General features: G+C 46.2%; 1 protein-coding gene across 2 annotated transcripts in view; it reads left to right on the forward strand.

Annotated features, from left to right (window-relative positions):
• The first annotated feature begins 967 nt into the window (after window positions 1–967).
• Wwp2 (WW domain containing E3 ubiquitin protein ligase 2) overlaps window positions 968–26,762 on the forward strand; it is a 110,948-nt gene continuing 85,153 nt past the window's right edge. Inside the window, exons 1-3 of one of the 2 annotated variants that reach the window (XM_051169239.1) lie at window positions 968–1,077; window positions 5,783–5,930; window positions 6,219–6,340. In XM_051169239.1, coding sequence (XP_051025196.1) covers window positions 1,008–1,077; window positions 5,783–5,930; window positions 6,219–6,340 — 340 coding nt within the window. In that variant the 5' untranslated portion in view covers window positions 968–1,007. Of the gene's footprint in view, window positions 1,078–4,603; window positions 4,737–5,782; window positions 5,931–6,218; window positions 6,341–26,762 lie in introns of those variants that run through there. The other variant, XM_051169238.1, reaches the window with a different exon arrangement.

The following is a 26,762-nucleotide window of genomic DNA, read 5'->3' on the forward strand; positions in this document are numbered from 1 at the left end:
ATGCAAACATTTATTGTAACTGAGTCGCTACTGATTGATCAGGGCTGCAGACAGACTCAGGAGCTGAACTGTGACCCCAAAGGCAGGACATTTAAAGGATGAAACCATAAATCAAGGGGGAGTGGGGTGGGCTCGAGCACTGTCCAATCATATCTGACATAAAGGTTGATGAGCAAGGGAGTGTCCATCACTCAGGATAGGAGTAGGTTCCTGGGCCTGGAAATAGGAACTTAGTTGACTCTGGCTTTGACTCTGCCAGCAAGATGGAGAAGTTGTCCTTAAGATGTCCGGACTCAGACAACTGTCTCCTCACAACAGAAGCTGTTCAGCTATTGGGACGTCTCCAGCTCTTTGAGGGCCGGGACCCTGAGCTTAATTTCTCCCTATGATTTAAATGGAGTCTGAAAGCGAAGTAGAAGCAGCTTCTTTTGCTTCTTCCCAACACTGGAACTCGCTGCATAGCGCGAGGATGACTGTGACCGTCTGCCCCCTCCATCTCGGGAGAGCTGGCTTTACACGCTCGTGTTGTCTGCCCCCTCCATCTCGGGAGAGCTGGCTTTACACGCTCGTGTTGTCTGCCCCCTCCATCTCGGGAGAGCTGGCTTTACACGCTCGTGTTGTCTGCCCCGTCCATCTCGGGAGAGCTGGCTTTACACGCTTGTGTTGTCACACTGACTGCAGGCATGCACCGTCATACCTGTCCTGAGGTTGAGGGTTTCTTCTTAATTTTTTAGATTTATTTATTTTGTTTTATGTGGATATTTTGCCAGCATGTTTGTGCATTCCACATGCATATTGGTGCCCTTGGAGTTGAGAAGCAAGCATCAGGTCTCTTAGAACTGGAGTTACAGATGGTTGTAAAATGAACTCGGGTCCTCTGCAAGGGCCACAAATGTTCCTAACCATTGAGCCATCTCTCCAGCTTCTTGGGTTGAATTGTTTAGTCTTCTTCTCAGCCACTGTGTAAATGCCCCACTCTGCTTCCCTTGCAGTTCTATTGTGATGATATGGCATCTGCCAGCTCCAGCCGGGCAGGAGTGGCCCTGCCTTTTGAGAAGTCCCAGCTTACCCTGAAAGGTAAGTATTTGAGGCACATGCATCTGGAGAGTCAGGTTTTCTGAAACAGTTTAGGGATGCAGGTAGCATTTGTTCTCAAAAGAGTATCCCGTTATAACTACAGTCTTGGAAAAGAAGGCAAATCATGGGAATGTGGGGGAAATGGGGCTTTTGGCTGAAATGGTCTGAGATGGCTGGTTCCTTTGTGTCCCAGGACTCCCCCTCTTCATGTTAATGCTCCAGGATGTCTCATCCAGCCTCATGCTTTAAGTACCTCCAGTAAGAGGTCACTCTGGGATTGGTATCTGCAGCCCAGTGTCCAGCAGCCTGACTGTCCTCCCCATGTCTGGAACCATGCTCCTGACTGCTGCTTCTCATGGCTCCTGACAACCTAGGAGTGAGGCTGGCCCCAGCACTCCTCCCCCGTCCCACCCCCAGCCCACAGCATTCTGTTCTACATTAAAGTCTCCAGACTCGCCTCTCTGATTCTGCCCTTTGTCTCCTTCCCTTTAGGCTGTGGTTACACAGCAGCCAGTCATCTGTTAAATGTAAGCCACCAAGATCTCCGAGTTTCAGAGTGAAAGTTGCTGACCTCTGTTTCCTCATGGGTGCCCTGTTACCGTCTGCGTTCCCTTGCCTGAGCCATCCTGGCCTCCTGGGTGTATGCTGAGCTCACCTGGCAGGCTCTGCCTCTTGGCCTTGGCGCTTGCCATCTCTGAGTGAAATGCTTTTAGCATGCTTAGGTCTTTACTCAGAAGTCAGTCTCTTCAGTGAGGTCTTCCCCAATTCCCTGATCTATAGCTGCAACCTGCTGTGCCCTCCACACTTGATTACTTTCTTTTAGGTTGTCATTGCTTAGCACCTGTGTGCTTATGTTAGAGGTTTTTGCCAGCTTGGCCTGGGGGCTGAAGCTCTGTTGTCAGTCTGCCTAGGATGCAGGAAGCCCTCGGTTTAGGCTGCTGAATAAGCTGGGTGTTGTGCTGCATGCGCAGAGTCCCCGAGCCCCAGATATGGAGGTGGATTACAAGTTCAGGGTTTCCTTAGCTACGCAGACAGTTGGAGGCCCACTTCGGATACTTGAGACCCTGTCCTAAACCAAACCAACAACAAAAATGAGGGAAAAAGAGCTAGAGGACAAAAACCAAAATCGAAAGAAACAAACAGAGCCTGTCCTGGTAGAGCTGAGAGTCTTCACTTGGAGATTTGGGTCCAGCCTCCTCCTTTTGTTTGTTTGCTTTGGTTTGGTTTTCCAAGACAGGGTCTCTCTGTGTACCCTTGGCTGTCCTGGACTGCTTTGCAGACCAGGCTGGCCTTGAACAGAGATCTGCCTGCCTCTGCCTCCCAAGTACCAGGATTAAAGGCATGCGCCACCACGCCCGGCCCTTTACTAACTCTGATTTTAGACCAATTCGTTCAGCTTCCTGAAACTAAAGTAAAGAGTTCGAATTTCATTTTCTCCCCACGATTTCCTTACTTTTATTTTATGAGTATGAGAGTTTTCCTGCACGTATATACATTTACAACATGCATGAATGGTACCTGTGGAGACTGGAAGACAGTGTCAGTTTCCTGCAACTGCAATTACAGATGGCTGTGAGCTGCTGTGTGGGCGCTGGGGACTGGATTCAGGTCCTTTGCAAGAGCAGTAAGTGTTCATAACCACCGAATCATCTCTCCAGTACCCTTTTTTGAGACAGGGTCTTACTATATAGTCCTGCTGGGCTGGCCTGAAACTCTCTGTGTAGGCCAGGCTGGCCTTGAACTCACAGAAATCCACATGTTTCTGCTTCCTGAGTGCTGAGACTTAAGGTGTATGCCACCACACCTGTCAGGGACTTGATTTTTTAAAAATTGGGACTGATAGAAGTCCATGTTTTTAGAAGTTAAGATATGCAGTGCTCCCACCTCACCACCAGGTGGCCTCAGCTAGCCTTGATGTCCTTGTAGAGCGGCACATTTTCCACCTAGGTCTTATGCCTGTGACCTATCCCTGTTGCTTGACTCTTAGTCCTGAAATGTCTTTTGTTTTGTTTCTTGACTTCCTCTCTTCTGTAGCTTTTGGGTTTGCAGTAGTTAGTTACTGCTTCAAACAACTCCGGGGATGACTGTGACCTTTGTCAAGTTGTAGGTCATTGTAGGACTTGTTACCTCCCTCAGGGGTCTGGAAAGAAGCTTGGCTTCCTCTCAGTAGAAGAAACCTCAGGGGAAGTTAGTCTTGTCATCATTGGTGAGGATCATCAGCTGGATCCTCTTGTTTGGGCACAGGGTGCAAGGTATCGCGATGTGCTGCCTCCGATTGACCTGGGATTCAATCCCAGGCATAGGGGCCCCATGGGATATTTGTTGCTTTATGTTCTGTGGGATTTTACTAGTTTGTTGGTGACAAATGATGATCACAAGTGTTGCTGTGTGCTGGGCATGATGGTGTATCCTGTAATCTCAGTACCCAGGAGACAGAGGCCAAGTTCAAGTTAGCCTGGGCTATACAGCAAGATCCTGCTATTTAAAACCAGGAAGGAGCCTAGTGTGATGGTGCGCGTCTTTAATCTCAGCACTTGGGAGGCAGAGGCAGGCAGATTGCTGTGAGTTCAAGGCCAGCCTGGTTTACAAAGTGAGCCCAGGACAGCCAGAGCTATGTGCTACATGGAGAAGCCTTGTCTCAAAAAAGAAAGAAAGAAGGAAAGAAAGAAAGAAAACAAAAACAGGAAGGAAACCAAACCAAAGTAAAAGGGGTTTGGGGTGGAGAGGGGAGAAAGAGAGAAACTTTTTACTTTTAAATTTTTATTTATTCATGGGAGGTAGAGATGGCTCAGAGGTTAAGAGCACTTGACTGCTCTTCCAAAGATCCTGAGTTCAATTCCCAGGAGCCTCTTGGTAGTTCACAACTATCTAAGATCTGATACTTTCTTATGCCATGCAGGCATAAACTCAGGCAGATAACTGTGTACATAAATAAATCTTTAAAAATTTTATTTATTTATTTTTGGTTTTCCAAGACAGGCTTTCTCTGTATAGTTCTGGCTGTCCTGGAACTCACTCTGTAGACCAGGCTGGCCTCGAACTCACAGAGAGGGAAAATATTTAAAGGGTTTAATATCTAGTTATTGTCCCTGTAATAAGACAGTCAGGCCTCTGAAGAATTTTATCAATGAAATAAGACCTGTTTTTTCTCCCAACAAGCTATTTGAAAAGGAGGGGGAGGGGGAGGGGGGGCGCGATTGATTGAGATTGATTCACATGAAGGATGTAACTAGATCAAGCATTAAGGGGGCTGACCATTATGGAGCATGTTCAGCCACTGCTACTTGAAGAAAAGGAACAGAGGCAATACACAAGACCCAGGAATGGCCTATAGCTGGGGTGGAGGCAGGCTGCTGGGGACGTTCTGGCTCATAGCTCCCTCTTTATGTAACTGAAGAGGTGACAACCTCCCCAGCACACACACTCTGGCCCAGATTGACCAAGAATCCACCCTGTAGCCCAGGGTGGGCTGTTGAACTCAAGTCCTCTTATCTCAGCCGCTCAGGTCAGTGGGATTATAGCAGGAGTGATGTTGTCTGGCTCTTTTGTTTTGATTTTTGAGAGTAGCTCTGTCTGGCCTGGAACTTCCCTTGTAGACCAGGCCAGCCTTGAACTTGCTACAGTCCTCCTGTTCTTCCTCACAACTGCTGGGATTGCAGGTATGTGTCCCCATCCCAGCCTTAGTAACCTCCCTTCTCAAGCCTGCTTCCTCCTGGACACAGTCAGGGTGACTGTACATCCCTGCTTCACAAGTTGTGGGGCGTCAGTGGGCGAGGTGTGCCTTGAGGTCTCTGTAGTGACTGTTGGTTCAGTCTGAGTGATTATCTCTAGGCTGCTTTTAAAATCTGTGTGGTTTGCAAAGGCGGAGGAAACAGCACTCAACTCAGGAGTGCGGCCGAATGGCATTCAGGCAGTGCAGGGAGCCCTGGACTTCCAGAGGAATCCCACAGCTTGCACACTGAGGAGCTGCATCTGTGCCAACTGTCCCAGCACGCAGAACTGTAAGAGTCATTTCAACAAAGTAAAACATTAACACAGCCATGCAGTGGATTTTGTGACAGTCATTTAGAAGTTGATTTGGGGCCACTGAGGTGTGCAAAGCACTTTGCTATCTTATGTGTTTTTAGGTTAGAAGTGAGCTTTCTCCTTTATATTTCAGACTGTTTTGTATGTCTATACTCTTTTTGTTCAGTTTCTTTTTTGCTTTGTTTATGCCCCTTTTATTTCTTGTTTTAAAATTTTACTTGTGTGTGTGTTTGTGTGTACATGCATATGGAGGTCAGAGGTCAACCTTGGGTGTCATTACTCAGGCACCGTCCACCTTGTTAACAAGAGACAGACTCTCTTGCCAGAACCTGGGACTTGCCAACTAGGCCAGCCTGGCTGATGCTCGACCTCAGGAGATCTGCCTGTCTCCATCCATCTCCCCAACTGTGGGATTACAAACAGTGCTGTCACACACACCCAGCCTTATATGTGGGTGCTGGGATGGGTATGAGATTGTCAGGCATTCACAGCAAACATTGGCCTGACTGAGCTGTCACCATGTAACTCTTCAAAAGTACTTTTTAAAAGAGGACAAAGCAAAACAAAACAAACAAAAAGACCTTTTAAAAGGGAATAACCGAAAGGAGCCAGACCATCTGCCCCAAGGGGCTTATGGGAGTTATTTAACTCATCTGCGTTTTCTTTCCGTCTCATCCAGTGGTGTCAGCAAAGCCCAAGGTGCACAGCCGCCAGCCGAGGATCAACTCCTACGTGGAGGTGGCAGTAGATGGACTCCCCAGTGAGACCAAGAAGACCGGGAAGCGCATCGGGAGCTCGGAGCTTCTGTGGAATGAAGTCATCGTCCTGTAAGGCTGTCACTTTTAGAATGTAGGAGGCAGTGGGGGAAGGCTGGCTAGCAACCTCCACTGCCCTTGGCCCTGGGTGCTCCTCTCCATGTGTTGGTATCTCACTGAGCTCACAGAGTGTTCATTGTTAGCTAGGGGGTTACAGGTCAACATGGAGGTGTGTGTGACTGTCTTCCTGTTTTGTCCCCTGTAAGATGTCGGCAATGTAGCTTGTAACAGTTTGTTTCAAGTTAAAGGGGTGACTGGCTCATCCACTGGGTTGTGATGAATCACTTACTTGTTTTCCAGGAATGTCACAGCCCAGAGTCATTTAGATCTGAAGGTCTGGAGCTGTCACACCTTGAGGAATGAACTACTAGGCACTGCCTCTGTCAACCTCTCCAATGTCCTGAAGAACAATGGCGGCAAAAGTATGTACGGCTCATCTCTGGTCAGGGAGGCTATGCAGCCAGCACTGGGGGTGACCATAGTGCCTATGGAGTTTGCCTCTAACCATCCATGGAGTTTGAGGAAGGCAGGGTTCAGCATGCTTGATCAAGGGCTGTAGGATGCAGGGCTGTGTCCCCTAATTCTTCCTCAGGGATGCAGGCTCTCCTTCTATCCACTTTCTCACTCAGGAAACATGCAGTACATTGAATTAAATTGCCAAATAACTCCAGCTGAAATAAATCTTCTTGTCTGAGCCCTGGGACAGAACAAAGGAGCTGTGTGCACATATGTGTGAGTTCTGTGTTGGGATAGGGTTACAGATGCTGCCCTGCCTGCTAGGTGCTCAGTATAGGCCTTCCTGGCTGTTGGGGTATGACAGCCGCTCCATCTGAATTATCTCGGGTGCCTCTGCTGACTGGACATATAAATCCTCAGGTCTGTTCCTTGGTGTTTGTGGCCAGTGGTGTAACCTGTGCCTGTGGGCTATGGACCCTCCCTCATAAAGCTGCTATTCAGACCAATACCATATGTGGTGGCCAAGTGCTGGAGAAAGAAAGGCTTCTTTTTCTCCTACTGCTGAGAAAATATTTTTTAAATGTGGACTTAGCCTAAGTGAGACATGGGGCGGGGAGTGCCGAGGCTTAGGGCATCAGTTGCAGTTTGGGTCTTTTCCTTCAGAGCCCATCCTTCCTGCGGGGCTGCTGGAGGGTTTTAGCCCCTCCTATGCTCTGTCGTCTCTGCTGCACACACAGCAACACAGTAAAGGATTGTTTGGGACCGGGATGTGTGTTTTGGTTGTTTTGTCATTTGAGTTGGCCTTTTCTATATATGTGATATGTGTGTATGCTCACATGTATGCACACGTGTGGGGGCCAAAGGTCATCACAAGTGCCACTTCTCGAGTCCATCAATCATGGGTTTTTTTGGTTGTTGTTGTTGAGACTGGGACGTCAGTAAGTATAAGTATTTAGGCTGGCAGCCCAGGGAGGCCCAGAGAGCCTCCTGTTTCTGCCTCTGTTGCACAACAGGCGTGTGCACCATGCCTAGGTGCTGGGGGTTTAATGCAGGTCTTCATGACTATGTGGCAAGTTCTTTGCCAGCCTAGCTATCCCCCAGGCCTTCCCACCACTTGCGTTTTCAAATAGGGCCTTCATGTAGCCCAGGCTAACCTCACAGTCTGTAGCAGAGGAGGACCTTGAATCCTTAGCTCCTGTTCCACCTCCCAAGTATTAGGATTAGTAGGTTTGTAGGACCACGTCTGCTTCCAATTTCATCTTTGTTTTTCCAATCCTTAATCTGCTTTTTGTTATTAAAGGCTGTGTTTATTGTACTTGCAAAAATATATTTGTGGGCAGTCTCACATCAAGATGTAGCTCCAGCTGGTGGGGGTGAAGGCGCATGCCTTTAACTCCAGCACTCGGGAGGCAGAGACAGGTGAATCTTGGTGAGTTCAAGGCCAGCCTGGTCTACAGCGAGTTCCAGGACAGCCAAGGCTACACAGAGAAACTCTCAGAAAATCCAAAAACAAAACCAAAAATGTAATACAAGGAAGGATTGGTAAGATGCCTCAGCAGGTGAAGATATTGCAGCCAGGGCTGAGAACCTGAGCTCCGTCCCTGGAACCCATGTGGTGGGAGGGGAGAACTCACCTCCACAAGTTGTCCAGCTGTCCTCTGACCTCTAGTGCTCTGTGTGTGTGTGTGTGTGTGTGTGTGTGTGCAGAAGATCCAGCTCTTATGCTGGGCAGCTCTTAGTTGCCTGTACCTCCTGCTCTAGGGGATCTAGTACCTGCTCTTGGCTTCCACATCAACACTCACTTTTAAATGCACAAATCTTTAAGAAATGTGACTGGGTGTGGTGGCACATGCCTTTAATCCCAGCACTCGGGAGGCAGAGGCAGGCAGATTGCTGTGAGTTCGAGGCCAGCCTGGTCTACAAAGCAAGTTGAGGACAGCCAAGATAACAGAGAAACCCTGTCTCAAAAACAAAAACAAAAACAAAAAACCCAACAACAACAAATAAACAAAAAACAAAAACCAACCAACCAAAAAAACAAACAAAAAACCCCAAAAAACCTCAAGAAATGTGTAGTTAACTGGGCTGGAGAGATGGCTCAGAGGTTAAGGGCACTGTCTGTTCTTCCAGAGTTCCTGAATTCAATTCCCAGCACCCACATGGTGGCTCACAACCATCTATAATGTGATCTGTTGTCTTCTTCTGGTGTGCATGCATACATGTAGGCAGAACACTGGTGGCTCACAATTGTCACTACAGTTCCAGGGGATCCAACATCCTCTTCTGGCCTCTGCTGCCCCCAGGCATACATGAGGTGCACATTCGTATGTGCAGGCAAAACACTCAAAACAAAATGTAAATCTTTTGAAAGACTCTTTTGTTTTTTATGTGACAGAAGCTCACTCTGTGGCCCAGGCTGGTCTTGAATGCATGGCAGTCTTCCTGCCCCAGTCTCCTAAGTCCTGCACATCTAGTCTGTTTTCAGTTCCTTAGTTATATATGCAGCCGTGGGATTGCTCGCTGCTGGTAGGGTAATCTTTGTGGTTATAAAGATGCTAGAGATGGATTCTAGGGCTTTTCACATGCTAGGAAATGCTCCACTCAGCTCCATCTCTGGCCTTCATTTTTGAGGGGCTTTTCTACTGTTTCCCATATCTACTGGCCTCCTAAAAGGCATCACTGTATCTCTAATTATTTTCCTAAAATACAAATTTTGATAGCTCATTGTCGTGCAGCTGTGTGAAAGTTACAGGTTTGAATGTTTTTCAGTGTCTGGCAGGCAGAAGGCTGTAGTTACCTCACAAGTTTATGAATCTTGGGGCTTGTTGCTGTAAGTTTACTCAGGATACGTTACTGAGCATGAGTTGGCTGAGTTTTTCAAGATTCTGGACATATGTTGCCAGACAGTTTTGTCAGTTTATCCTCACATGAGCAGTGTGGCAGGAATGCTGGTTTCTATTGTGCTGTGGGATGCAGTAGATGTCTGTCTGTCTGTCTGTCTGTCTGTCTGTCTACTTATTGAGAAAGGGTCCCTGGGTAACCCTGGTGGTCTCAGAACTGTTATATTTTGGTTTTTGCAGTTGCCTGTTTTTCTAAGTTCTAAGTCAGGAAAGTGTAAGTTTTCCTTTTTTTTTTTTTTAAACCTTTATCTCTTCACCTTTTGGATACTACCTAGAAGCCTCGGCATGCTTTCTCATCCAGTGGACTGTGTCTCTGTCTCTGAAGCTTCCCCCTGCCTTCTGTCATACAGCCGCTTGACAGCCCCTTTTATTGAATACAATAACTTTGTCAGACACACACACACACACACACACACACTCTCACACCCCCACACATACCCACACTCACACACTCTCACACTCACACACACACACACACACACACACACACACTCACACACACACACACTCACACACACACTCTCACAAGGCACGGCTCTTTTCTAGCTCCTCCTTTTGGCAGCTACTAAGAATTAAGGCTTGTGTGACCTGAAGTTTTTCTCCTAAACTCTAATAAAAATGTCCTCAAGCAGAGGTTCTCAACCTTCCTGATGCACCCCTTTAACACTGATCCTCCTGTTGTGCTGACTCCAGCCATAAATTATTTCATTGCCACTTCATAACTGAAATTTTGCTACTGTCAACTCTTCTGCAAGAGCATTGAAGTGTTCCTAACTGCTGTGGTGGTCTCTGAAGCCCCATTTGCTTCATTTAAATATTGAGAGACAGAGAGAGAGAGACAGAGACAGAGAGAGACAGAGATAGAGACAGACAGACAGACAGACACCCTGTCCAAGCGCTCACCACCTCCCACACTGGGCCATGATTTTTCTTTTTGCGTTTACTGTTTTAACTTTCTAGATTTAGTGCTCAGGGTAGGTTATCCCTTTAAATTGTGTTTCAGTTTCCTCATTAATAGTCTGTTTAGGAATTTTCCATGAGTATTCTTAGTGACATCTGTAATTTTGTTCTATTTTTCTCGGTTTTAAAAGCTAAACTATTTTTTATTAATTTTTATTTTTAAGGCAGGGTCTCACATTGAGGCTCAACTTATTATGTAGCCCAGGCTGGTCTTAGAATTGCAGCAATCCCCCTGACTCAGTCCCCTGAGTGCTGGGAATATAGGCATGAACTCCAATTGCCTGGCTTTAAGGTTAATTTCTAAAGTGAATGGAAGCAGTTTTCAACTTTGGGAACAGATTGCAATATGGGAATTTTCTGTTCCAGAAGTGCAGGAAAGAGCCCAGCCATAAAGCCAATAAGACCTGGCATCTTCTTTGATGACTTCTTTAGTCTGCACCCCTCCCCATTACTGGTTTATTCAACTTTCCCGATTCAACTTGAGTCAGTTTTGTTAATTCTTTTTTTCTGAGAAAATCAGTTCATGAAATCTTAGTACTAAGGATTTTAAACAGCATTCTTGTTTAAAAAAAATTTTTTTTTAACTTTAAAGTTTTTTCCAGGGTGCTGGAGAGATAACTCAGAAGTTAAAGCATGGTCTGCTCTTCCAAAGGATCAAGGTTCAATTCCCAGCACCCACATGGCAGCTTACAACTGTCTGTAATTCTAGTTCCAAGGGATCTGACAACCTTACACCAATGCACATGAAATAAAATTAAATAAATTGAAAAAAAGTTTTTTCCAATCTTCCCTCTCCCCTGGTTCCTTTAAACTATTCTATTCTAACTTTTTTCTCTTGCCCCATTAGTGGGGATTGACTCAGGGCCTCTCTTACACGCTAGGTAAATATGCCACTATTGACTTCTTCATCTCCAAGCCTCCCCTCCCCCCTTCTCCTTCCCCCTTCTCCCTCCCCCTTCTCCCTCTCCCTTCTCCCTCCTCCTCCTCTCCCTGTCCTTTTCTGTGGTGCTGGATCAAACCTAGGGTCTTGCGCATGCTAGGCACTGGCTTCAGCTCTTGCTGCCATTGCTTGTTCTGGCATGAGCTGTAGCACATTGTGTGTGTGTGGCTGGGTGGGCAGTGTGCCCGTCAGATGAGAATCAGACAGGAAATGTGGGTCATGGAGGGCAGCAGGCTGCTTTTCTTAGAGAAACAAGTCCTCTTCAGCGACAGTAGCATGGTATGTCTGCATGGTATTCTGTCATGTTCCATAAAGCTTTCTATTTCTTTTCTTCTCTTCTTTTTTTCTGAGACAGGGTTTCTCTGTGTAGCCTTGCCTGTCCTGGCCTCCCTTTGTAGACCAGGCTGGCTTTGAATTCATAGATCTGCCTGCCACTGCCTCCCTGAGTGCTGGAATTACAGGCGTGCTCTACCATGCTACAAGGCTTCTATTTCAACAAGGCTCTTCTGGCGTGCATTCTGTAGAGGAGTGATTACAAGCATGTAGATCTTGGAGCCAGACTAACACTTTTGAGTTCCACTTCCACCAGCTCTGTGACATTGGACACTAACCCCTACATACTTTTTTAAAAAATATATTTTATTAAACCCCTACATACTTGTTCCTTATCTGGGTTGCATGGTTACTAACAGTGGTGCCCACATGTGTCACATCTCAGTAAGTAGTAGTTGCAGTGGCTGTCTTCACTGGACTGTCTCCAGAGATGAGAAACCTGTTTCCTCATGTGAAGACCCTCTTGCCTGAATGGAAGACAGTCTTGAGGTTGTCTGAGGAGAACTCTGTCAGATGCCAAAGCTTTGGGGAATGTGGCTTCTGAATGCTGTCCTTGCCACGGGCCATTTTGTCAGCAGCTCCCACTTTGGAGCAGTGTCTAAGTATGAACGCAGCTGTGTAAGGTAAGTTGTGTTAGGTATGTTAGGTTAGTCCTCCTGGCCTGGCCTTTTGTAATAGGTTTTCTCAGGAAAGGAGCTAATGGGCAGCGATTGTACTACCTGGTGGTCCTTGGCTGCACACATGTGCTTAAAATTTCCACTCCCTCCCTGTTTTCCCTGGGTGAACTTGCAAGCTGACTGGGAAACTCAGCTGGCTGTTGATGCCTTCCCTTGGAGGAGTGATGCTGTGATGGAAGGTTTTCCCTAAAGACCTGTGGTTCTTTGTGGTCAGGCTTGCTGACTTTCTACAGGGACATTGACCTGCCTAGAGCTGCAGAAAGGCTCTGACCAAAAGTGTTAGTTTGAAGGCTGGAGAGATGGCTCAGTGGTTAAGAGCACTGGTTGCTCTTCCAGAGGTCCTGAGTTCAATTCCCGGCACCTGCATGGCAGCTCACAACTGTCTGTAACTCCAGTTACAGAGGATCCGATTCCCTCTTACAGATATACAAGTAAGGCAAAACACCATTGCAAATAAAATAAATAAATAAAAAGTTTAAAAAGTGCTAATTTGGCTCCTAATGATAGCTCTAGTCTAGAAGCCTTGCTCCCCTCCCCTGTGCTGGGGACTGAACCCAACACTTTACTAAATAAGCGGTGAGCTAAATCCTCAACTCCTTTTTTTTTTTTATTTAAGATTTATTGATTGATATATACAATGTTCTTGCCTGCATGTATACTTGTACACCAGAAGAGGACACCAGATCTCATTATAGATGGTTGTGAGCTTCCATGTGGTTGCTGGGAATTGAACTCAAGACCTTTGGAAGAGCAGCCAGCGCTCTTAACCTCTGAGCTATCTCTCCAGCCCCTCCCCCCTTTTTTTCTTTTGCTTTTTTGAGACAGGGTTTCTCTGTGTAGCCTTGGCCAAGCTGGCCTCAATTTCACAGAGATCAGCCTGCCTCTGCCTCCCTGAGTGTTGGGGTCACAGTCGTGTGCCACCACCTTGCTTTGCTTTATTTTCTTAACTGTGGTCTCATATAGCCCATGCTGGCCCCGAACCTGTTACGTAGCTGAGAGTGGCTGGAGCTGATCCTTCTGCTCTAGCATGGGTTAAAGTGCTGGGCTACTTCCTGTATGTAATATATGATGATGCTAATATACCAGCTAGACAGTGGTGACATCGTGCTTGGTTTGCATATTGCTTCTGTCTGTCCGTCCCTCCCTCCCTCCCTCCCTCCGTTCCTCCCTCTGTCTCATTCTTTCTTCCCAGTACTGGAGATAGAATCCTTGGCATTGTGCATGCTAGGTCAGCTTCTAGTGCTGAGCTATGTCCCTAGCACACATTCCCCCCCTAAATTTATTTATTTTTATTGTGTGTTTGTAGGTGTACATGTGCACGTGGGTCACAGAGTGCGTGTGCAGATGAGCGGGCAACTCGAGGGAGTTGGTTCTCTTTACACCCTTTGGGTCCCAGGGTTGAACTCTAGGTTGTCAGGTTTGCGAGGCAAACACTTCACCTGCTGGGCCATTTTGATGGCCCCTTCAATGTCCTTCCGACATGTCCCCATGCCATCTTTTTGTTTATGTGGAATCTTGGGTCACGGCTGGTGGCGCAAGCCTATAATAGCATCACAACAGAGGCGGAAGCAGGAGGAGCACTTCACGTTTGAGGCCAGCGTGATCTACATGGTACATTCGAGGCCAGCCAGGCTACATAGTGCGATTCTAACTCAAAAAGCCAAAATAAACAATACAAGAACCTCACCCAAATCCAGAAACAATAAAACTCCCTTTGATGGAGCTGATTTCTTTAAAATCAGGGAAGTCAGAGCAGGAGAGGTGGCCCAGTGCTTAAGACCACTGGCTACTCCTCCAGAGGACCTGGGTTCAGTTTCTAGCATCAATATGTGGCTGATGACCGTCTGTGGTTGCAATTTCAGGGGATCTGTCACCCTTTTCTGGACTCCACAGACACTTCATACACGTGGCGCACAGACACACATGCAGAAAAAAAAAACATATAAAATAAAGTTAAAATTGTTTTTAAATTTAAAAAATTAAAATCAGAATAGAGGCCGGGCTGTGCCTCAGTTGGCAGAGTACTTTCAGCACATCCCTAGCACCTCATAAAGTGGCCGCTGACACACCTTGGCTTCATAGCAAGTTCTCTGTCTCAATAAATGGGTAGATAAATAAACACCAGGAAAGAAATGACGTTGGATGGGTAACCCCTGCTTCATTCCTGTGCTGAGGAGTGAATCTAGCCCTTTGTACATGTTAGGTGAGCACTCTGGCACTAGCTACACCCAGCCCTTGTTTGTTTCTTCTTGTTGTTCTGACAAAGTCTCATAGCCCATGGTGGCCTTAAACTCTTTCTTTTCTTCCCTACTTATTACAGGGTGAATTACAGGTATGTACTAGTAGGTCCAGGCCAGTCTTTGTTTGTTAGAGACATGCTTTACTCTTTGGTTTAGGCTGGCCTTAAACTCAGTGTGTCCTGGGTTGGTCTGGGGTAATGGGTGTGCATCACCACGCTCAACCCTGGAGTTTTTAAAGCTTCTGGGACTAGGAAATTCTCAGCTCAGGCAAACTGCAGAGTCAGAAACTAAGAGTGTTGTCCAGTAAGTAGTCCTGGTCTTAAGACTCCAGGTTTGGCGCTAGGCTCCAGTTTGAGACTCAATAAAGCTAAGTAGTTATGAAAGCAATGTCAAACACTGACCTTACAGCACCGTGTGCAGGGCGGTTGTTACTTAGTGGAGTTTGTTTGGGGCAGGCTCTAGCAGTGGTACTCCTTTCTGGGTCCTGTGTGTTCTCAGAGGACGGTTTGTCACATGGAGGGTTTGTGTCAGATTGGGCACATCCTTCTCTACTCTAACTCTTTTGGCTCTTCAGCTTTTTTGTTCTTTTTAATATTTTGTTTTTGAGACAGAGTCTCACTATGTAGCCCTGGCTGTCTTAGAACTCACTATAGAGACCAGGGTACCTTCAAACTCACAGAATTCCACCTGCCTCTGCCTCCCCGAGTGCTGGAATCACAGGTGTGTGCTACCACGCCCGGCTACAGTTATTTTCATTATTTTACGTGTGTGTGTGTGTGTGTGTGTGTGTGTGTGTGTGTGTGTGTGTTTTGCTTGTGTGGGTGCCGGAAGAGGATGCTGGATCCCTTGGAGCTGGAGTTAACAGGCAGCTGCGAGTTGTCTGACTTAGGTGATTAGAACTGAACTCCCAGATTCTCTGGAAGGACTTTCTTTTTTTTAATTTCAGTGTTTTTGAGACAGAATTTCTCTTTTAGTCCTGGCTGTCCTGTTTCTTTCTTTCCTTCTTTTTTCTTTTTCTTTGAGACAGGGTATCTCTGTGTAGCCTTGGCCATCCAGAACTCCCTTTGTAGACCAGGCTGACTTCGAACTCACAGAGACCTGCCTGTCTCTTTGCTTTCCTTCTCCATCTGTTTATTTCCTCTGTGTGGATGTTTATATGGATGTGAGTGGAAGTCAGAGGGCATTTTACAGGATTCTGCTTTCTCCTTCCACCATGTGTGTCTGGGGAATTGCACTCGTTGGTGTCATCAGGCTTGGTAGCCTCTACCTGCTGAGCCATCTTGCCAGCATTCGCTTCCCACACCTTTCCCAGGAATGGGGTTAAATCTAGGGTCTCACATACACTAGGGTAGTATCTAAAGCACTTATCACCACACTGCAGCGCAGCCCTTTTTTCTGTTTGTTGTTTGAAAACAAGATCTTGTTAAGTTGCTCAGACTAGCCTTGGATTTGCCCAGGCTGGCCTTGGATATGTGTTATAACCCAGCACAGCTTGAACTTTGTTACTTTCCTCAATTTCCCAATTAATTGAGTGTAAAGCCTATTATGCTTTGTGCTATTATGCCTAGTTCTGACAGGCTTGGTTTTTTTTTTTTTTCTTAAATAATAAATAGTCCTTTAAAAATTAGCTAGTGTAGTGGTGTATGCCTTTACTCCAGGACCTGGGAGGATGAGACAGGTGTTTCTCTGTGAGTTTGAGGTCAAGCTGGTCTACATAATGAGGTCAGCCTGGTCTACATGGTGAGGTCAGCCTGGTCTACATGGTGAAACCGTCTCAAATAAAAACAAAAAGTATTTCTTTGTGCATGTGTGCAAGCATGCCAGTGCGCACATGGAGTCAGATGCCAACCTTAGGTGTCTGTCCTCACCTTCCACCTTGTCTGAAACAGGGGCTCTGTGACTTTGCTGCATGTAGCAGGTTAGCAGGACCCTGAGTTTCTGGGGATCCTCCTGTTGCTCCATTGAAAGGCTGAGATTACATATGCTTGTGCTGCATGTCTGGCTTTTGTGCGGGTTCTGTAGTTTTGAACTTAGGGTTATGCCATGTGCGGCAAGCACTTTTACCCACTAAACCATCTCCCCAGTCTGCTAGGATTTCTATGTGCACACATGTGCATGCACAGACAGTCACGTGCATGCATCACAAATGCACACAGATATGCAAAGATCTCTGTACTTTTATATTAAACACCATGGATTCCAACTGAATGGACCTATGGACCTATAATTCTGTTGGAAGCCCCAGGCTTCTTCCTGCCCTCAGCATTGCCTGTGTGTTTATTCATTCCCTCGATCTGTAGTGTGCAGGAGGCAATTTGAGACTTGCCACACTCATCCTGCAGTGAACACTGAAGCGAGCTTTGTAAAACTCCGCTCTTGCCCACTTATGTGTAGCTCTTTTCTTTTCCCCATGTGTGTTTCTCAGATCAGAAAAAAAGAAAGCAAACACCTCCCTGTTTATTTAAACATCGTATAAGCAGAATTTTGTCACCAGGATTTACCTCCAGAGAACAGACTAGCCAGTCAGGGGCTTAGCCTCCTCCCAGGCTCCCGAAGATGGAGGCTTCTGGTGGGTGGCCGTGGTGCCTGACAGACAGTGCATGCATTTACTGTAAAGTAAATAGACTGGTGTTTTCCCCCACTTCCAACTTAAAGGTAAATAAAACTCCTGAACCCTGAAGGCTGATCAGAGAGAGAAGAGAGGAAAATGGTGAAAGGTTGCTGTTCAGTTACAGTTTTAAATTTAAGTTTGTAAAACTGGTCAGTTTTAGGAGGCAGGTGAAAGGGAGTGTGGGATGCTGTGAGCTGGGAGAGGCAGTGCCCAGGGCACTAAGAGCTATGAGCTGAAGTGCCGCATGCTAGAGACAGATAACCCAGTCCTGCCAAGCTAGTTAGTTGTGCTTGTGAACCACAGAGACCAGGTGTCCCACTCTTGGGAGGCTCATGGCAGGACTGCATGCCGGGCTCTTTGTCTTGCTCCTGGGACTATGTGTTACTGATAGTCCTCATGTTCATAAGAGCAGAGTAAGATTTATGTTGTTTGTGGATCTTGCTAAGATTAAAAATTAAAATGGGACTAGGGTGGTGGGTCAGTGGTTAAAGGGAGTTTACTGCTCTTCCAAGTTCAGTTCTCAGCACCCACATGGCAACTCACAACCATCTATAAGTCCAGTTTTAGGGGATCTGACGCCCTTTTCTGTTCTCTGCAGGCACCAGGTATGTGAGTATGGTACATATATACATGGAAGCAAAACACTCATACACAGAAAATGAAAAAAAATCTGAAGGAAGAAAATTAAAAGTTAAAAAGCAATATAGGCTTCAAAATTAAAAGTATTCATATATATGACATATATCATATATATGTCATAATCATGAATGCTTAATTCAGAGTGTTAGACATTGTTTTGAATTCTGTTTATATTATCTAGAAATTGTAGACTTAAGCAGATCCATACATAGTTACTCTCAACTTAAGAGGTAAGGCCTGGGTAAACCCCTCTCAGGCTAAGACTTTCTTTCTTTTAATTAATTTATTTTTATTTAATATACATTAATATTCTCCCTGCCTGTATGTGTGTGTGAGGGTATCAGATCCCCTGGAACTGGAGTTACAGACAGTTGTGAGCTGCCATGCGGGTGCTGGGAGTTGAACCAGGGCCCTTTGGAAGAGCAGCCAGGGCTCTTGACTACAGAGTTTTTCTAAGCTGAAGTTGAATTTAATACCCCAAACTCACTGAGCAGCATAGCATATGAACACAGCCTACAGCTTGCTGCTTGGGAGCTGGGGTTTACCGTCCCCACTCAGCATTTGCAGAGAGGAGTAGCCTGTCCTGCATCTCACTAGCCAGGGAAAGGGATCAGGCTCAAAATCTGGAGTATAATTTCATTATGTGTAGGTGGTGTGTGTGTGTGTGTGTGTGTGTGTGTATCACATGTGCTAGTACCCATGGAGGCCATCAGAGGACATCATAACCCCTGGAGGTGGAGTTACAGGTGCTTGTGAGCTGCCTGACATGGGTGTTGGGCATTGAACTCAGGTTGTCCTCTAGAAGAGCAGCAAGTGTTTTTGTGTTTTTGTGATAGGGTCTCACTATGAGGCCTGGCTGGTCAAAGATTTACCTTGTAGACCAGACTAACCTCAAAGTTGCAGTGATATTTCTGTCTCTGCCTCTTGAGTGATGGAAGCACAGGTGTGTGTCACCATACCTGGTTTAGGGTTTTTGTTTTTGTTTTGTTCTGTATGCATGAACCCAAAGTTTAACCATGCCTGTATGGGTTTTTGTGGTGGTGGCTAAATTCCTCTAAAGATATCTTTGTGCTCCTTTCCATTTTTATTTTCAGGATAAATCTCTAGGCATGTGATTGCTGGGTCAAAGGGCAGGTGTGAGTCATGTCTTTTGGTGCCAGACACCAAAGGCTGGGTTAATTTGTTGTTGTTGTTTTGTTTGTTTGTTTATTTGTTGTTTTTTTTTTCTGAGACAGGGTTTCTCTGTGTAGCCTTTATCCTAGACTCACTTTATAGACCAGGCTAGCCTGGAACTCACAGCGATCCGCCTGTCTCTGCCTCCCAAGTGCTGGGATTAAGGGCATCCTGGGGTTCCATCCAGGGCCTTGAGCTATATCCCCAGCCCTGCCCTGACGCCACTGCCTCTTCTTCCTCCTCCTTTTCTTCAATTTTTAAGTTTCATGTGTATTGGTGTTTTGCCTACATGTATATCTGAGTGAGGTTGTCAGATACCCTGGAAGAGGGTTATAGACAGTTGTGATCTGCCATGTGAGTGCTGGGAAGTGAACCCAGGTCCTCTGCTAGAACAACCAGTGCTGAGCTATCCCTCTAGACTCCTGCCTTTTCCTCTTAGGAGCCTCCAGTTAGATTTCTGTCACCATTATTCTGCTGCGATTGCTTGTGCCACAGTTGGCAGTGGCTTCACATTACTAAACCCAGAGGCCAATTCTTAAGCTCAGCTCCCTTATCTCACAAAAGGACACAAGTCATTGATTCCTCTGTGCTACTCTGTCAGTCAGTCATTTTGGCAGATGCCACACTTTACCAGCTCTGTCTCTCTGGTCAGTCTAACTCAGGGATCTTTGCTAATTCTTTGCTAAGATGCTCTGAGGTGGCTTAGTCCCCTTCTACACCGTTCCTCTCACAAGATCATATGGCCTCATGGCTTTAAATTCCTTCTGTATGTCTAAGATTTCTAGTCTGGCTCTCCTCACAAAGCACAAACTAATTAGCACTCTGAAATGTAAAAAAGTGTGTAGCAAAAAAAAAAAAAAAAAAAAAAAAAAAGGGTGTAGCTCCTAGTGTGTAGGCACCACAGGTTTGAGATCAATCTGATCTTCACAGTGAGTTCCAGGCCAGCCAAGGACTGCCTTAGCTTAAAAAAAAAAAAAAAGAAAAGAAAAAGAAAAAGAAAAGAAAACAAACAAACAAACAAACAAAAACCAAAACAAAAAAGAAAGGAAGGAAGAAAGAAAATGAGGGACTGGAGAGATGACTCCGTGGTTAAGAATACTGGCTGCTTTCTCCAATAACGTGGGTTCAGTTTCCAGTACCCAGATGTAGGCCAGCAACCATCTTAGCTCCAATTCTAGGGGTTCCCACACCCTCCTCAGGTCTGTGCAGGCACCAGGCATATATGTGGTGCACTGACATACACAAAGCAAAACACCCGCATACCTAAAAATAAAGAAATGATTAACTAAAGAAAAGCCAAAACATGAAACAAAAAGGTATGCAGCTCAATGCTTTTATTTATTTATTTTGAGGCAGGCCTTGGCTGGCATGGAACTCCCTTTGTAGATCAGACTCATGGGGATCTCCCAGGAAGCCTGCCTCCGCCTTCCCAAGGTCAGGTCCTTAGTGATATGCATTTGTATTTTGTTCACCCTCGTTTGCTGCGACCACCCTCCCTGTGCTAACACACACACACACACACACACACACACACACACACACACACACACACACACACACACGTACAAATGTGTCCACACACTCCTGAGGCAGAGAGCCACGACCATCAAGAGTTCTTGAGTCTGCTCTGGGACTGTGGGCTGACTGTAGCCTCAACCCCAAATGTAAGCCTTTGTTTCATTTCTCCCTATCCAGTTGCATTGACATCAGCGTCTGCTCGTCTCTTGATTGGCACCAGATGCCAGGCTCTGGGGTCTAAACCCGCTGTTAATGGTCTCTGAAAAGCTCTCTGTGTGTTGCCTTCCATCCTTCTGTACCTCAGGCAGATATGCCCAAGCCAGAACCTCAAGGAATTCCCAAAGAAGCCAAAAGCAGCTCCCTCCCTGCAGCATTTCACCCCCATCCTCTCAAGTCCAGGCTGGGTCTGTTTTGTGGCTTTGGTGTCAACCATGAGCTGTTGGAAAGAAAAGTCCTTTTAACGAGAGTCTTAAAAAGTAAACACGGGCCCTGCAAACGAATGTTCAAACAAACCTGCTTTCAGTGTCTCTGGCTGAGAGGCTGCTTTGTGGAGCTCAGCTGAGGGGAAAAGAAAAGCCTTCTGTTCCGCACCCTTGTCCCGGGTGGGGGCCTTAGTACTACCTTTGGCTGCTGCTCAATGTTCTGTGAGGCACTGGGCACTGTTGTCCGTCAGCCCTGAGGGAACATGTATGTGGCAAAGGGCCTTTCCACTTCTGCCTTCCCTCTTTGTACAGGTATAGATAGGGTGGCTTTGGCTTTGTCACCTGTAATAGGTGGTCGAGATGTTTCTTCCAGAGGAAGGAGGATAAATTTGAGGCTAGCCTGGTCTCCTAGTGAGTTTCAGGCTACTTGGAGCTATATAGTGAGATCCTGCCTCAAAAAAAAAGAAAACAAGAAGTTGTTTTCCTTGTTTCTTTCTTAGGCTTAAGAAAGCCTTCAGCATTCAACGTGGATTAGTGTGGAGGAAGCTTACCTTTCTTTCTAGGCGCATGCGCATGAGGCTTACCTGAAGATAGACATGACACCATCCTTTGGGTGCCAAGCTAGACTGTAGAGTTCACGTAATGAACAAGACAGAATACAGTGCAGGCCTCCTGGACGTAAGGGGCTCAAGGAGAAGCAGAAGCCGGCTGACAAATGGTGCAGACCTGCTTTCCATGTGGACAGATGTGAGGCTGAGAGCACAGGGTGTCCTGGGGCCAAATCACAGACACACCTCAGCCTGGTGCATTCACACTGACAAGCTTTATAGCTGTTAGGATGGTGGCCTCGCAATGGTGACAGGAAATGAGACGGTTGTTGGACGTGAGCTGCTTCTTTCCCTCTGATATACTTGTTTTCACATGGCGGGAATAATAGAGTTTTCTTCTATAAATTTCTATCCTTAAATGGTGATGTTTCGGTGGAGTTCTATGTTATTATGTTATGTACTCTTTTTTTTTTTTTTTTAAGGCTTTTCGAGACAGGGTTTCTCTGTGTAGGCTTGACTGACCTGGAGTTGCTTTGTAGATCAGGCTGGCCTCAAACTCACACTGATCCACCTGCCTCTGCTCCCGAGTGCTGGGATTAAAGGCGTGCGCCACTATACCCGGCCTGTTATGTACTCTTTCTAGTCATTAATCCAAAGGCTAATTAGGGCACAATGTTTTGAGCTTTTGAAATTGCAATTTCTAAAAATCCAGTTTTTTTTTTTTAATTTTTTTTAATATATATTTTTTAAACTTTATTTGTCTATGAGTGCTTTGTCTGCTAAAGAGGGCATCAGATCACATTATAGATGGTTGTGAGCCACCATGTGGTTGCTGGGAATTGAACTCAGGACCTCTTGAGGAGCAGGTGGTGCTCCTAGCCACTGAGCCATCTCTCCAGCCCTAAAAATCCAGTTTTTAAGCAGAAGAAAGTTTTAATAGCAGAATTTTAACCATAAAAATAATTTTTCTAGAGCCAGGCGTGGTGGCGCACGCCTTTAATCCCAGCACTCGGGAGGCAGAGGCAGGCGGATCGCTGTGAGTTCGAGGCCAGCCTGGTCTACAAAGTGAGTCCAGGATGGTCAAGGCTACACAGAGAAACCCTGTCTCGAAAAAAACCAAAAAAAAAAAAAAAAAAAAAAAAAATTTTTCTAGGCGCTAACCTGCTTTTGCTCTGCTGTGAGCTTTTAAAGGGAGTTTTGTTCAATGCAAGCCTGTCTCAGTCCTGTGTGTTTAAACATGGCTTTGGCTCTGCTTGGGCAGCAGGGAGGGAGGGTGAGGGCTGAGGTTCCCTGAGGGCACGGGAATGGATGATCTGTGAAAGCTGGCCCAGGCTGCCTGGAGATTAATGGTGTGCGGAGGACTTTCCCTCCCTAGGGGTAGAGGAGCCCAGTGAGGCAGCTGCAGTAACTGATGGGGCAGCCCGTGCTAAAGACCTCACTTTCCTGCTTTTTCTGGGCCTGTATTCATTTCTCCTAAATTTCTACCAAAACGTGAAATACGTCGTGGCTTGACAATCAGATTTGCCAGGACAGACGAAGGCTATGTTTTAAGGGGTCGTCTGCTTCAGGAAACCAGTGCCTTGTTAGATCAGTGGCTGTGCTGACCAGCCTGTTCTGGGGTGTGAAGGGTAGGCCAGGTGGAGAAGAAAAGAGAGAAAGAGAAAGGAGAGAGAAAGAGAGACATGGGCTTTGAGGACAGGCCCTCTTCCTTGCTTTGGAGAGCATGATTTCTGTCCTGCCAGGACTCCTGTCGGATGCCCCATCTGTCCTTGGTGACAACTTTCGGCTGGTAAATGTGAATTTCATCTCATTCAGTCCTCTAAGAGAACACATGTCTACTTAGACCAACACCCTCTCTCCATGCCCACAAAATGTGGGTGACCTACAGATTTCAGTTTTGCCTCTGGCTCTGCCCTGAGCCGCACATCCTTATTTCTGAGGACTTGTGGATATGTCAGAACACCTTGACACAGCCACCATAGTGTCCAAATTTTACCTTACCTACGGTCTCCTGAGAAGTGGCCCTGTGTCAGTGTTCACTGTACATCAGTGAGAGGCCCACATGTGGCTTTGTCCCTCCCCTGCCACCTCGCTTTCTACTCTGTTTCACAGTTCTCTTGATATTTACCTTGGCAGGAGGCCAGAAGAGGGCATCAAATCCCCTGGAGCCAGAATTACAGGCTGTGTGGGTGCTGGGAATTGAACTTGGGTCCTCTGGAAGAATATTTTATGTTCTTAATTACTGAACCATCTCTCTAGTCTCTGCCCACTTTTTTTATTTTTTTATTTATTTTTTAAAGGATCTCTTGTAGCTCAGACTGGGCCCAAACTTACTAAGTAGCTTAAGGATGACTTAGAACTCCTGATCTTTGTGCCCCTGCCTGTGTGCTGAGATCATCTGTCATGCCCAGGGAGGCTGCTTCTTTTATCTTAATCTCTCTTTCTTAGCCACATCCTTTCCTGGACTCTTAACATTTTCATCTGTGGCCTTTTTTCTTCTCTTTCTGCCTCTACCTTTGCTTCTCTCTGGCTTGTTTTTTTCACTGCAGACAGAATGAGTTTTGCAAACACAAAGCTGATCTAGTCACATACAATAAAAATTCTTAAATGCCATACTGTTGCATTTATGATAGTGGAAAACAAACCTGTCAAAAGGCCAGCCCACAAGGCACTGCCTCATTTGGAGATCACATACCATTCCAGCCCCATTCACCTCTGCTAAGCTTGAATGTGTCTGCTCATAGTGTCCCAGGGCCGTTACACATAGAATGAATGGTCTTCCTCCTAACTACTCCCCACGAAATTTCTGTCAAATTGAACTGTTGTCCTGTACTTTTCTTGATGCTTTCACCAGACCAGGCCCAGGCGGCTCGTGACACCATAGGTGTGGTGCTCCCAGCGTTTTCTCACAGAGGCCATTTACACTTCTTAGCTGTTTTGTTACTGTTCTTCTCCTAGGGAGTTGTGGGGCTCCTAGAGGCAGGAACTATGTCTGTTTTCTTTTTCCAGCATAAGCAAGCTTCTAGCAGAGTCTGACAGACACTGAGTACCCAGGAACTGTTTTTTTGAATAAGTGAACAGGAAGAGAAAAAGAACAAATTAAGGGGCCGTAGCTCAGTTGGTAGTGCTTGCCTAGCATACACAAGGCCTGGGTTCTGTCCCCAGGACTGTGTAAAGCTGGGACACATCTAAAGTTCAAGGTTTCAGCTACCTAGTCCTAGGCCAGCCTGCCCTTCATGAAACCCTGTTTAAAAAAACCAAAAGAAACGTTTATCAACTGGTTTTGTACAGTGAGTCCTTTCACACTATAGTTGCTTGTGAGGAGGGCTGACTCCCTGCAGCAGCACAAAGGAGGCTCCAAGACCAAGCTGGAGCCTTTCTTACTCCCAGGAGAGCACACTGAGGCTTGGCTGTTGGGGGCCCCCGGGGAGGTAGGGCGAAGCAAGAATCAACTGTGGCACTCTTCACAAGAATTCTAGTGTTTACAGCCTGATTCCAGTGAGGTAGGAAAAACCTCATTTGTCAGGCACTGCTACAGTTGGGAGCCAGAGAAACCTTATAACGGTAAAATCCAGGAAGCCTCTGGCTTCCTATGCTGCACAGGGGATGTGAAAGAACGCTCTCATTCAGTCTGGGGAGCTGCCAGCCTGTGTGTGTCTGAGTTACGGGGAGCTGGGAAAAGACCATTGATGCTGCCCTTCTCACAATTACATGTAGAATGAACACCAGCCTGCTAATGAATGCTCTGCTTATTTTCACTTTCTCTGCGGGGCCTCTGGGGTTCTGGGCAGGAGGCAGCAAGAAGGTGGCCAGCACCACCCAGCAGCTCTGTTAAGGCCAAATCCAGCCTTCTTCATCAGCCTGGAAACTCTCAGCGCTCAGACATTTGGTCTACCCTAAAACTACCCTGCTTTTGTATCATCGCTTTCTTTTTTTCTTTTCAGATTTCCAGGTAAATTCTTATGTCTGCATTCCAAATTAGGACAAAAAAGAAACCTTTTTTCCTTTTGAGAGGTCTGTGTGACTGGGTACATAGCTCACTGTTAGAGTATGTCCTTAGCGTCTTAGACTGGAGGTCCTAGGTTCCATCCCCAGCACTAGGGGAAAACATATACACATACATATGTTTTGTGTTTTAGATTTATTTATTTTAGTATATATGTATAATATATATTATATATAAAACAAAAAATATGCAGACTGCATGTATGTATGTGTGTCACGTGAATGCCCTGTGTCTAGGAGGGGATGTTATGGAAAGTTGTGAGCTGCCATGTGGATGCTAGGAATGAACCTGGGTCCTCTGCAAGAGCAGCAAGTTCTCTAAACTGCTAGGCCATCTCTCCAGTACTGCACTCTTCTGTTTGTCAGAGGGTGATGGCAACTACTCTGTTAGAAGCTCTTTTCATACACTGATGTGAAGGGGCCTGTGCCAGAGCTCCAGATCTGAGGGTGGGATCACACACTTGTAGCATGGCCTGACCTCCCTGGATGCAGTTTCCCTTCTATTGGCATAAGGAAGCAGCTTCACCTCCTCTGTGTCCATCCATACTTGTTAGCACTGTGTTCAAACAGCATGTCATACATCCAAGTCACAAAGGGGAAAGGAACTCAGGGTTGGCCTTTGCAGCCAGGAATTGGTAGCCCACACCACTAGCATGTCCTGGCTTTGCAGTTAGGAGAAAGAAGAGCAGGAGAGTCCTTGTCCTGCGCAATTAGTGGACTTCCGGCCTTGTTCAAACTGTGTGTATGTAAGGCTGTGTTCTTGGTTAGCTTATAGTGTCTTAATATGCTGACATAGAGGAAGATTAAAAATAGTGAGTAGAGTGAGTACAGTAAAAAAAAAAATACAAGTATAAAGAACAACCAAGGCTGCTGAGATGGCTCAGTGAGCAAACACCTCTCCATGCGAGCCCAAGCGCCTGAGCTGGATGCCTGGAACACACATACAGGTGGAAGGAGAGAACTGACTCACCAAAGGCGTCCTCTGACCACAGGCATGCTTCCCGATCACTAGGGTTGTAAGTACATGTGTGAGCGCGCGCGCGCACACACACAGGCACACACACACACACACACACACACACACACACGGAGACAACAGCCAAGTCCCCTCTAAAACTAGTTGCTGTAAATGTCTTTCATTTTGGAAAAGTGGTCTGTCCAGACATTGACTACAAGGCTGCAATGCTGTTTTGCATTGCATGCTCCAAGCAAAGACTGACAAGCTCTTTCCTTGTTGGCGGCATAAGCAGGCCCCTGAGAGCAGCCAACTTATTTTTGTAAATCCCAGTGGCTAGAACTGTTAATAAAAGTTATATGTTCTTTCCCTGAAAAAATTACAGGCCTTGGCCAGGCAGTGGTGGTGCACACCTTTAATTCCAGCACTTGGGAGGCAGAGGCAGGCAGAATTGCTGTGAGTTCAAG

This window comes from Acomys russatus, chromosome 26 (genome assembly GCF_903995435.1).
Source record: "Acomys russatus chromosome 26, mAcoRus1.1, whole genome shotgun sequence".
NCBI lineage: Eukaryota > Metazoa > Chordata > Mammalia > Rodentia > Muridae > Acomys > Acomys russatus.